This window comes from Oncorhynchus kisutch, linkage group LG15, assembly GCF_002021735.2.
Source record: "Oncorhynchus kisutch isolate 150728-3 linkage group LG15, Okis_V2, whole genome shotgun sequence".
Taxonomy (NCBI): domain Eukaryota; kingdom Metazoa; phylum Chordata; class Actinopteri; order Salmoniformes; family Salmonidae; genus Oncorhynchus; species Oncorhynchus kisutch.
The window spans coordinates 38,631,587-38,645,178 of NC_034188.2; the positions used below are offsets into that span (position 1 = coordinate 38,631,587).

The window sequence follows — 13,592 nt, forward strand, 5'->3', positions numbered from 1 at the left end:
GTCACATGCGCCAAATACCTCACCGTGAAATGTTTACTTTACAAGCCCTTAACGAACAATTCAGTTCAAGAAATAGAGTTAAGAAAATATTGACTAAATAAACTAAAGTAAAAAATTAACAATGACACAAAACAACATAACAATAACGAGGCTATATACAGGGGGTACTGGTGCCAGTTAGTCGAGGTAGTTTGTAGATTGGGTTGGGGTAAAGTGACTATGCATAGGTAATAAACAGCGAGTAGCAGCAGTGTAAAAACAAATTGTAGGGTTGGGGGGTCAATATAAATAGTCTGTGTGGCCATTTGATTGAGCCGTGTCACAATGCATTAGGTCAGGGGCTAGGTAGCCATACACTACCAATGTATTGTGCTTGTGTCACTATATCAAGTCCAGCTTCGTTCTTGGACTGTCCAATGTTCCTGGTTGGCGATCTGGCTTTTGTTTCGTTTCTTGAGTACAACGGGATCAAAAAAGCATGAACAACCAGGTGATTTACCAGGTGACGCTGGTAAATTATGCTACAGCTACTCTCTGTTCATCATATACAGTATGCATAGTCACTTTAACCATATCTACATACTACCTCAATCAGCCTGACTAACCGGTGTCTGTATGTAGCCTCGACTACTTTTATAGCCTCGCTACTGTATATAGTATTTATATTTTTACTGTTGTTCTTATTTACTTACCTATTGTTCACCTAATACCTTTTTTGCACTATTGGTTAGGGCCTGTATGTAAGCATGTCACTGTATTCGGCGCACGCGACAAATAAACTTTTGATTTGATTTGATTAAAATGGAAAAATCTATAACGCCTGGACTGAGAGATAAAACAGAGAGATGACGAAACAAAAGAGAGTCAATAAAGTGTTGTGTTTTGGTATTCTGGTGTGTTTGATTTTGTACTTGCTCTTGCCAACTCTGGAGGAGATGCAAAGACCTGTCATTTCTGTGAGGGTAGAGGGGGAGACCAGTTGGTTTAACGTCTGAGGAGTGGGGTAGTAAGGGTGACATCTGTCAAACATTTTAACCTATACTTACTTACCTCTGTGCTGACAAAACATTTCCTGGTCCATGGCCTTTTCTCATTTGGGCAAAAGACTGTCCTCCTTCCTCTCTCCTCCGTCACCCAGAAACCGATAAGTGGTCGAGGAGTGTGTCAATTTCTCGATAGCCTCCTTTAGGCGAGGAAGCACAAGTGTATCCTGCCACTGAAGAGTTCTGATATCTGCCACCCATTGAATCAGCTGTTGTATTGTTAGAGGTGAAAAGTTTGCACACATACAGTGGGGTGAACAAGTATTTGATACACTGCCGATTTTGCAGGTTTTCCTATTTACAAAGCATGTAGAGGTCTGTAATTTTTATTATAGGTACACTTCAACTGTGAGAGACGGATTCTAAAACAAAAATCCAGAAAATCACATTGTATGAGTTTTAAGTAATTAATTTGCATTTTATTGCATGACATAAGTATTTGATACATCAGAAAAGCAATATTAATATTTGGTACAGAAACCTTTGTTTGCAAATACAGAGGTCATACGTTTCCTGTAGTTCTTGACAGGTTTGAACACACTGCAGCAGGGATTTTGGCCCACTCCTCCATACAGACCTTCTCCAGATCCTTCAGGTTTCAGGGCTGTCGCTGGGCAATACCCACTTTCAGCTCCCTCCAAAGATTTTCTATTGGGTTCAGGTCTGGAGACTGGCTAGGCCATTCCAGGACCTTGAGATGCTTCTTACGGAGCCACTCCTTAGTTGCCCTGGCTATGTGTTTCGGGTCGTTGTCATGCTGGAAGACCCAGCCACGACCCATCTTCAATGCTCTTACTGAGCGAAGGAGGTTGTTGACCAAGAACTTGCGATACATGGCCCCATCCATTCTCCCCTCAATACGGTGCAGTCGTCCTGTCCCCTTTGCAGAAAAGCATCCCCAAAGAATAATGTTTCCACCTCCATGCTTCACGGTTGGGATGGTGTTCTTGGGGTTGTACTCATCCTTCTTCTTCCTCCAAACACGGTAAGTGGAGTTTAGACCAAAAAGCTATATTTTTGTCTCATCAGACCACATGACCTTCTCCCATTCCTCCTCTGGATCATCCAGATGGTCCTTGGCAAACTTCAGATGGGCCTGGACATGCGCTGGCTTGAGCAGGGGGACCTTGCGTGTGCTGCAGGATTTTAATCTATGACGGCGTAGTGTGTTACTAATGGTTTTCTTTGAGACTGTAGTCCCAGCTCTCTTCAGGTCATTGTCCAGGTCCTGCCGTGTAGTTCTGGGCTGATCCCTCACCTTCCTCATGATCATTGATGCCCCACGAGGTGAGATCTTGCATGGAGCCCCAGACCGAGGGTGATTGACTGTCATCCTGAATTTCTTCCATTTTCTAATAATTGCACCAACGGTTGTTGCCTTCTCACCAAGCTGCTTGCCTATTGTCCTGTAGCCCATAACAGCCTTGTGCAGGTCTACAATTCTATCCCTGATGTCCTTACACAGCTCTCTGGTTCTGGCCATTGTGGAGAGGTTGAGTCTGTTTGATTGAATGTGTGGAGAGGTGTCTTTTATACAGGTAACGAATTCAAACAGGTGCAGTTAATACAGGTAATGAGCGGAGAACAGGAGGGCTTCTTAAAGAAAAACTAACAGGTCTGTGAGAGCCGGAATTCAAATGGTAGGTGATCAAATACTTACTTATGTCATGCAATAAAATGCTAATTAATTACTTAAAAATCATACAATGTGATTTTCTGGATTTTTGTTTTAGATTCCGTCTCTCAAAGTTGAAGTGTATCTATGATAAAAATTACAGACCTCTACATGCGTTGTAAATAGGAAAACCTGCAAAATCGGCAGCATATCAAATACTTGTTCTCCCCGATAAGATATGCTACTTATTCTTTTATCTTTTAAAATCACTTTTTTTGGGATGCACTCCTGTAAACGTAATATGCCTGATGACGTGTGAGTGGAGAAGGAGCTTTTTATTTTAATACAAGTACATTTTCGTCCAAGTTCACTCTCCTCGCTGCCTCTTCTCGATTACCTTTGACCTTTTCAAAAGGACGTGAGGAAGGATGGAGGAGAGAGGAAGCAGGAGTTGAGAAAATCTAATTGAGAGAAAGCCAGAGATTAAAACCAATTTGATGTCAGAGGGACATTGCATAACCCAGTACGGCAGCCGCTTGCTAGACACCGCAGCTCTAGGCAGGCCTATAATTATCAATTTCCAATTTGGCTTCTCCATCCATTCACAGACCTAATTAGACATTGGACATGTAGTCTGGAGATGGATACTCAGAACAGTATTTCTGCTAGACAGTACAAATAGGCTGTATTAAAGTGGCTCAGAAGAGTGCTGATCTAGGATCTGCTTTGCCTTTTATATCTTAATCAATACGGTTATATGGACCAGTGGGTTCAGCACTCCAACGCCGACATTCTTTATGAATATGGACCATGGTGGAAAGCTGTTGATATGTTGTGAGTCCAGTCTGAAACTGTTCCAGGATCTGTGTCTTGGGGAGCCCATGGGAACAAAAAACTCCCAACAGATGGGGCTTGAGCTAAGAACTCTGAATGCTAGCAGTACCATGGAACACGGTTGAGGATGGTTCATGTGCTTGGATAGGGAGTGGGGTCTGCACACTTGGGTTCATGCAAGTTTACGATTTCTTTAAACTTGATTTTTTTTCCATTGGTAAATTTTGTCCTAAAAGTTGAGGCCAAGTAGTGGTTGTGGAACATGTCTTGTTACAAAAGAAGACAAAAAAGGGGCATTTGAATACCACACATAACTGACCGTGCTGTTTCGTGTGTTTTGCCAGCAAAGGAAGAGAAAAAAAGAAAGTCTGTCCAGGGCCGAGGGAGGGAGTCTGTTTAATATTATAAACCAGTGGAACTCGGTGGGTTTATGCAGTAGCATCTGGCGTCACAGCAGGCGTCTGCCAGGCCGTACATTAGATCAGAATATTTGGCTGGGACAGCTATCGGAGACGGACAAATGAGAACCTCCCCCTGGTTGACCTCATGGCCCAAAAGGGTTGGATGGAACAACGCTGCACAGTATTTTGATATGTGGTGATACAAGCCCTCCAGGGTGTGGTGACCCATAGAAACATAGAGAAACCAGAGAGACTGTTGAAAGGCATTTAGGGTTTGTGTAATGTTTGGAATGGTTGCGGTCATCGATGGATTTGAAGTACACAATATACAAAAATCAAACCATTCCTTAGGTGTTTTTGGAAAGACATTAACACAATATGCCATGCAGACAACCTGGCCTCCAAACCTTTGGCACTGTACGATAGGTAGAGCAGGTTGGTTGCTGACGTTGCCGAGATGGCCCATCCCAGACTATGTTACATTCTCCAATCTTGACAGAGGAGTCATGGATTTATTCATCGCGCATGCGGGACAGCGTGCATTTACACACTAAATAGAATTACATAACTCTACAGCATGCATGCACACACACAAACAATTATCTTCAGCATGTCCTAACATCAGGGAGATCCTCTCACTCTGCCTGTAAGCACAACCCATTCCAGATTGTCCTCTCTGCACAGATAATTGGTGAATAATTCTAAACCATATAAACATAATATTTCAGTGAACCTGATGTCTATCAAATAGATTAAATTAACTGCAGTGGTGTATCGCAGTTTAAACTATATTGATTTTTATAGATTTTTTCTTTATTGCCATGGGGCAGAGCTATTAGCTCATGCTATTTTATACATTTTGCCATCATAAAATGTGGCTGTTTAGAGCCAATTTTCCTGTAATTCTAAACATTTTGTCATGAGCCTGAGAGATTTTTTATATATATATATATATATATATATATATATATATATATATAAATAATTAATCGTGGCTTCTGATGTTCATATGCTATCGGTGGGCCTGACCTGCGGGGCAACCCCTAACAAAAATGATAAATATAATTACATTTCAATGACATTTTGTTGCCATGAGGCAGAGAAGCATTTGCAGTTTTATAGCTAATCTAATGCTATTCTACACATTTTGCCATGAGGCTGAGAGAAAAAGCTTGTGGAGCTGTGGGGGTGTGTGCTACGCCAGTGAAGAACTGTACTACTAGTTATATTTCAACAGTAAGGCCTGGATTCAATCAGATCGAGTGTTAACCAGCATTGGCTGACATCCGCATAGCAGATATTTTGGCAGTGTTGGAGGCATGAGCTGACAGAATCGGTGAGCGGCTACTCGTGTCACAAACCACTCCCCTTATTATCCCTACTGCGTTAGAAATTCAAAACGGTGCTAGAAAGTTTAGGCTCTATCCATGTCAGAAATTTTGACAAAGTAGTCAATTGTTTATTAGAAATAATTCCCTCCTGCCTGTGATGTTCTGATTTGGTTGAGGGCTGCTCAGCTAAATGTGTCTGTCAATCAGTTGGTTACTGTTATCGTTTCTCATTCCCCTCCTTTACACAGCAATTATTTTTTTAATGGTCTTCCCTTTTCTATTTATTTAATGAATGCAGGGAGAAGTTATATCTAATTGTTTTGTTATAGAGTGGTAATAAAATATGCACATTGGAAATCCAATCAGCCATTACCTTAGCCATTCCTTGATTAAACAACAACTGTAAATGTAATTGTTTGATTATTTTCCGACCTCATTAATTGAGAGACATGAGTAGAGTTCCTAGATTACTGGTGCATAGAACAGCTATTTACACTGATATCTGACAGTGGTGGGTTTTTCACATTGACAGTACCCACTGTTGATGAAATGCACAGTCAGAAAAGTAATTTCACTGTTAAAAAGGTGCTATCTAGAACCTAAAAGGGTTCTTTGGCTGTCCTAATAGGACTCCCTTTGGGGGGAAAAAACACTTTTTTGGTTCCAAGTAGAACTGTTTTGTGTTCCATGTAGAACAATTTCCACTTAGGGTTCTACATGGAACTCAAAAGGGTTTTTACTTGAAACCAAAAAGGGTTCTCCTATGGGGACAGCTGAAGAATCCTTTTGGAACCCTTTTTTTTCTAAGAGCATAGGCGTGTATGTAGAAGGATCCATGACCATAATCCTATTCTGTTAGATGACTGATATGCCACCAAATGTAATTTCCTCAGTCAATATTCCCTGATAATACTAATTTATACCATTACAATAACAATGAGAAACAGACAATGCTTTATCTTGACACCAACTGAAAGTCCTTATATTGCAGAGGAATATGTCAAAATACAAGTACCCATCTCCAGTAACACATTGACTGATTTATTTCTACTGACCGATACATACAACAAAATAGATCATAAAAGGGCATGTTAAATAACTTTGGTACGCAGAGAAGAGAACACACCCATATTTGACATGGCGTGGACATAGAAATATTTGAAGATGGACACTCAACAACTGTGCAAATGACAGAGAAACGACCATTTCAGCATACAAAAAAAGCATTCTGGACAATAACTTCCCTTTCATTGAACAAATAAATATTGAGTATCCATTCTGTTCCACGCACTAGTTGGGGTTATATGAAGTTATAAAGCAAGCACATTTTTACACCTTTGCTACGACGGTATGTACGTTGAAATGCAACACAACTGTACCCACTTGGTTTAAGTGTGCAACTTTATCTCCTCAATGAATACAAGTATCTTTGGTAGAAAAATACAACAGTACAGGAAAAACCATGAAAATGAAATACTTACACATAATATAGTTTGTATCAGTAAGACAGTCAACATTACCATTATGTCACTCCAAAGATCTAATAGGTTGGAAAACAGAGGGGAGTGGGGAATCGCTGATAAAAAGGACCATTATTTTCCTGTTTTATAGGAATAATAAAGTACCAGAGGGATTGGCCTGAAGGAAGCTCATTTCTGTACAGAAAAGTACTTGAAGAAGAAGGAGCCCATTTTCCGAGATACTCTCTGGCCACGTGTGTTGAATTTCAACAAGAACCCTTAAAGGATTTGGCACACAAAAAATGACGCTAAACCAACGCTGCCAAAGATGTCCCTTAGCACCAGTTCCGATCTCTGAGAAGCAAAGGGAGAGAGAGCCTTCAGAGAGTGAAGAATGAATAAGATAGGTCTATCATTCCTGTCTCTCCAATGCACTCAGTCAGCTACAGGTCCTCCACAGCGGCAAGATCCATCCACAAATGAAGTAGTTCCAGTCAGTTTGTATTCTCGTCCAATTAGCAAGATGAGAAACGACAAGCAAAGCAATCCCATTTTCTCCTCACTCTCAATGGAGATGGTTAGAGTTTGCCTGGGAGATGCTGGAAGACGTGTGCAGTTTCGAGTGTCTCCTGGGATGCCGGTGGCACCGGTACACAGGTTTGAGATCAGTCCCAGTCGTCTTTGCAAACACAGTCGCACTCCTCATGGTGTTCCAAGGGCACATCGGTCATGGACTTCTGCAGGCCTCGGCCCCCGCTTCGGTGCTTCAGCAGGAGAACCTACAGAGAGCGGCAAGCCAGAGCTCAGATTGAGAGTTTGGAACAGGCACTGCACCAAAACAACTTCAAACACATTGACACGTGTGTGTATATATATATATATATATATATATATAATATATTCACAGCTGTGATGGAAACAGATAGTCTCTCTATAATTTTTATAAATGCCGACAGATCATTTGTTCTTTTGACATGGTGGAATCTTTTTGTGTCCGTAAAATGTTTTATGTGGGAAATGGTGGTGGAAACACCTTTATGAGCCAAAAAGTGATATAAAGACCATCATATCGACGTAAACTTGGAGTCACGCGATGATATGGTGTGTGGTCCTCCCACTACGACTCAGGAAACCATGCAGCTTATTAGGCTACAGATGCAAAACGTTATGATGAACTTTACAGGGTGGTGAAAGTGCACGTGATCTTGATGCTCCTTTCCAATCAATATCGAGAGTATTATTCTGGTGACATGATATGATTGACGCTTGACGGCAATCTGACTAATAAAATAAAAATCTCTGTTAACCATAATAATCTCAATGTAGATGAGCCTGCCCGCATAGTATCTTGCGGGCAGGCTGTTGGCTAGTAATGCAATTTAATCTGTAGAGTTGAAAACGCGATGGAAACACATTGAACTTTATATTTGTATTCGGTACATGAAAGCTTAAGTGAAAAAGTACATTGTGTGCACTATGTCATCACCCACTGATTTTTATCCGCAACAAGTCTGTTTGGTGGAATCACACCAATATATTTGAATATACACATGAATAACCAGATGTCATTTTGTTATGATACATTAGCTTGCATTTATTATGCTGATCTTTCAGAAAAATAATTAACTTCAAGTTTAAGTAGAACATTATGACCCTTGTCTAGAGCTGCAAAGTTAACTTTCCCATAAGTTTTCCAGAAATCCTGGATTTCCAGTTCATTCCCTTCTGATTCCAGGGATATTAAAATCTCAGAGAATTGGGAAAGTTGCCACACTTTTACCTCGTGGTACTTCTTGACGACCCGGGTAGGCACACACTGGCAGTCGGAGCAGCGATGCGAGCAGCAGGCACAGTTGCCCCCGCAGCGCTTCACCAGGAGGCAGCTGGGCCAGAAGATGGCGTCCGTCCTCTTGAGCTCCTCGCGCAGTGAGATGGAGAAGTTGCGGGGCGTGCAGCTGTACAGTCTCACCTCTTCTCTCAACAGGTTGAGATCCACTCCTGTTCAAGAAATAGATTAAACCTCACCACGTCAACCTAAACGGATTAGATACCTTTTACTATATTACAAAAAGGGGCATCAATTTCTAAAACAGGTTCAATTGCCAAGATATCATTTCAAGATAAAACTGTCTGTGAAAGGTTATGCTCAACTAGAGCTGTATATCTGTTTTTCCCTCCATCTCAACATGACATACCTTTCTTCCACTGCAATTCCTATCACTAGAACCCCTGTTGTTAGCCGTTTGAGAAGCGGCAGTCGCTGTACCTCTGGATTTCTTGTTGTGGAGGAATGACTTCCCCAGGATGTGCCACGTGGGCTTGTATAGGTCTTCCATGTCAAGCTGCCATCTCTCAGGCTCCAGGTACTTCATGACCTCCTCCACGGTACCGAGGACAGCCACGGCCTCAGACAACGCATCTGCGCTCTGCAGAGATGGATTTACCTCGGGCTTCGACACACACATAAGAAAACCGACACAAAGGAAGATGGGGAAAAGGTTTCATAGACTTCAGGCTCATGGTCTAAACTGAATTAAGCATAATTTAATGGCCACTTTTAGAGAGCCCCATACAAAGATTGCTGCATTGAAGAGGTTTAAATTGAGTTACAGTTATTACCAGCAAAACCCCCATACAAAGTAACTTAAGCTCTACATAATGAGTGATTGTGCTACAGTGCATTACAAAACCGAACATCAAAGCTCCATTTGTTTTGGCATCACTGTAGATTCCACTTCTCTCAGCTACATATTCATCCCGACATAACTACAGCAGCAACAAGGCTCAAGTTAAGACTCATAAGTTCCATTTGTTTTCCCTGACTGATATCTCCACCTAAGACACAGAGCGGTGCAGTAGATTGATGCCTGGGGTATTGATATCCCCACATGAGACTAATCCACCAGATAGACTTTCTGGTCTGTGATACTCTGGCTGAGTCCCAAATTACACCCAATTGTCTATATAGTGCACTACTTTTGACTAAGGTCCATTGCCTGCGTTGAAAAGTAGTGCACCATCTCTGCTCATTCTGTCTGACATGTCAGCTTGCGTGTAGCTTTACGTGGCAATACAGACCCAATCCTGTGTGACTGACAAGTTGAATGCATCACTGTGACACCAGCAAGCAAGCACTGCTAATATGGACACTAAAAAGCAGCACTAAAACATTTACATTATTTAGTACATTGATTACTAGTGGAATCCAACTCCCTATATTATCACAGTGTAGGCCTATCAAAAGCTTTGACAAAAATCCTATGTGAAATGTCTAATGCCTAGATGACAAACAATCAAGAAATCATGACGGGAGTCATAATAGAGGAAAAAGAGGGATTTCATTTGATGTGGGGGGGGGGGGGGGCAGTTTTCATCTCAGACAGACTAAAGATATACAGAACGAATCAGGGAAAAGGAGTCGCCACAGGATTGGCAATGTCACATTGAATAATGAAAGCGATACGGGAACGACTGTTCTGATTCACTGACAACGTAATACCATTGTAATACACTCTGAAATAACCGTCAGCACTCCTTCAACATTTGGCTCCCTTTGGTGCTGCCACTGCATGATAAGATTAGAGAGGAAGGCTAGAGTTTAGCAACATGGCCGAGGCAGAGGTCGGAAAATGTTGTTTATGCAAATGTGTTTATGCCAAGTGGTTTAGTGATCTGTGGTGCCTTGTATGAACAACTTCACATTGAATAAAAAAAATTTTTTTTAGATTTACTGTGAATGGCAGTTCTTAGAAAAGTGGGCAAAGTCAAATGTGACAGGACTTTTCATCCAAATGCACTGGTCATGCGGTTTGATTAAAAAGACAATATTTATCATAAATACCAAAAAAGAACATTAAGAGCATGAAAGAATTGTCTCTGGAGATCAACGAAAGGCAAAACATCTTGCCATTGCTTTTCTATGAGAAAAGTCGAGATTTTTGCTTCATAGCAGAAGCACGCAATGTGAATCCTGTTACTGTTGCCTGGTCTTGGCAGTGGATACCAGTGTAGAATGGGAACCATTAACAGCTTGTGAATGCAGACGGTGCTACACTCCTCCAATTAACGGCACTCTGTAGGCACGGCGTCAGAAGCGGCAGCCAAGTGCTCCTTAAAGAGACAGATGAAATGTGAAGCTTTGTGAAGATGATGAGAGCCCTGACTAAAAGGCATAACTTTGGACTAGCATGAATTCTCTGAAATTTTTCAACTGTGGTATCAAGAGTACGGTCGTTCGGTAGTCTTAGTTTTTCCTCCAAAGTGTTCAGTTGTAGCAGAAGCGATCATCTATTATGGGATGGTAGATATGGAAGCGCAGAGGGTTATTTCCCAAGTACCAATGTGGTGAAAATTGTCATTGGTGGAACAATGCCCACATCGACACAAATGTGAAAGCCTGAAGCCCTTTGAGTGATCGTGTTTGTAATTGAATGTTTCCTTATACTTGTAACTAACAGCACCACCACACAACACAATTGTATTTGTAATAAAAAGGAAAGACAGACAAAACCACCAATATAAAATGCGATGGAACTGAGTCAGACTACCTGTATTTAGCCAATTATTTGCACGGCTATCAAAATGTGCAAGTCATCAACTCGGCTCACTTTGACATAACTAAGCTATGACATCTCCTTGCATAGCAACCCTGCAAATATTTGTGCCTTATAACTGCAGTTAACATGTTCACATTCTAACTTTTTAATTTTTTTATTGTGGTGCCTGATACTAAGTATTTCATCTTAGCCACAATTTCATCGGCTAAGAATTAGCCCAGCACAGAATAGCGTCTATTGTATTCTGCAGCCATAGCTAAAAGGTGTTTCAAATTGGTTGCAAGCTGTGTCAATCTTTTATAAGGAAAATAGCTTAGCAGGCAGACAAGGGGCTTAGACCGCAACTCCTGCCAGAATTGACAGAGTGGACCGTGTGTGTGTGTATGTAGAGTGAGGAGTGGTAGAGCAGAACTAGACATCTGAGGCATGTGCAGAGGTGAATGGACACAGTGTACAAAACATTAAGAACTCCTTCCTAATATTGACTGGCACGCCTAGAACTGCCTCAATTCATTGGGGCATGGACTTGACAAGGTGTCAAAAAGCGTTTCAAAGGGATGCCGGCCCATGTTGGCTCCAATGTTTCCCACAGTCTTGTCAAGTTGGCTGGATGTCCTTTGGGTGGTGGACCATTCTTGATACACACGGGACACTGTTAACCGTGAAAAACCCATCAGCATTGCAGTTCTTGACACAAACCGGTGCGCCTGACACCTACTAACATCCCATGTTCAAAGGCACTTAAATATTTTGTCGTGCCCATTCACGCATACACAATCCATGCCTCAATTGTTGCAAGTCTTAAAAATCCTTTGTTAACCTGTCTCCTCCCCTTCATCGACCCTGATTTAACATCATATCTTTCACCTGGTCAGTCTGTCATGGAAATAGCAGGTGTTCTTAATGTTTTGTACACTCAGTGTATGTATATACACATGAACTATGCCAGGAGGCAATGAATAATGTCTGACAGGAACATCTAAATCCAGGAAAACATATAAAAAGTGTTGAACCACAATCCCATTGTGTAAGCCATTGTCACTTTCTTGCAGGGTTGCATATTGTGGAGGAATGTGATCAGCTCCACTGCAGGGAAATATGACACAGATATTGCATAAATAAGTAGATATACATTGTTACAGAATACTACACAAAACAGTGAGCTCCAAAAGTATTGGGATAGTGACGCATTTTTTGTTGTTTTGGCTCAGTAGTCAAGCGATTTGAATTTAAACTGATACAATGACTATGAGGTAAACATTTTCTACAACTTGGAGTCCACCTGTGGTAAATTCAATTGATTTGAAATTATTTGGAAAGGCACACACCTGTCAATATAAGGTCCCACAGTTGACAGTGCATGTCAGTGTCACGCCCTGGTCAAAGTATATGGTGTTTGTCTTTATTTATTTGGTCAGGCCGGGGTGTGACATGGGTTTATTGTGGTGTGTTTTGTCTTGGGGTTTTGTTAGTTATCGGGTGTGTGGCTTAGTGGAGGTATCTAGCAAAGTCTATGGCTGTCTGGAGTGGTTCTCAATCAGAGGCAGGTGTTTATCGTTGTCTCTGATTGGGAACCATATTTAGGCAGCCATATTCTTTGAGTGTTTTGTGGGTGATTGTTCCTGTCTTTGTGTTTGCACCAGATAGGGCTGTTTCGGTTTTCGCATTTCATTGTTTTGTAGTTTCTTCATGTATAGTTTTTCCCTTCATTAAAATATCATGAATCATCATCACGCTGCATTTTGGTCCGACTCTCAACGGAAGAGTACCGTTACAGAATCACCCACCACAACAGGACCAAGCAGCGTGTCAACAGGCAGGAGCCGCAGGAGAAGCAACAAAGGCAGCAACAGCGGCGCAATGAGGATTGGACATGGGACGATATATTGGATGGCAAGGGTTGCTACACATGGGAGGAGATCCATGGGAACAGGTGGAGGCAGCGAGGAGAGCAGAGACAGTCGGAGAGAAGAGCCGGCGATATGAGGGAACACGGTTGGCAAGGAAGCCCGGGAGTCAGCCCCAAAAATGTATTGGGGGGGCGGCTCACAGGGAGTATGGCTACGCCAGGTAGGAGACCTGCACAAACTCCCTGTGCTTACAGGGGGGCTAGAGAGACCGGGCAGGCACCGTGTTATGCAGTGGTGCGCACGGTGTCCCCAGTGCGGGTGCATAGCCCGGTGCGGTATATTCCAGCTCCTCGTATCGGCCGGGCTAGAGTGGGCATCGAGCCAGGTAAGGTTGGCCAGGCTCGGTGTTCAAGAGCTCCAGTGCGCCTGCACGGTCCGGTCTATCCAGTACCACCTTCACGCACCAGTCCTCCGGTGGCAGCTCCCCGCACCAGGCTTCCTG

At 42.2% G+C, this 13,592-nt stretch overlaps 1 protein-coding gene across 1 annotated transcript in view; it reads right to left on the reverse strand.

Annotated features, from left to right (window-relative positions):
- Nucleotides 1–6,244: 6,244 nt before the first annotated feature.
- LOC109905280 (platelet-derived growth factor C) overlaps nucleotides 6,245–13,592 on the reverse strand; it is a 91,563-nt gene continuing 84,215 nt past the window's right edge. The window contains exons 4-6 of the mRNA XM_020502562.2: nucleotides 8,951–9,134; nucleotides 8,465–8,682; nucleotides 6,245–7,463 (exon numbers count right to left, since the gene is read on the reverse strand). Coding sequence (XP_020358151.1) covers nucleotides 7,350–7,463; nucleotides 8,465–8,682; nucleotides 8,951–9,134 — 516 coding nt within the window. The 3' untranslated portion in view covers nucleotides 6,245–7,349. The remainder of the gene's footprint in view (nucleotides 7,464–8,464; nucleotides 8,683–8,950; nucleotides 9,135–13,592) is intronic.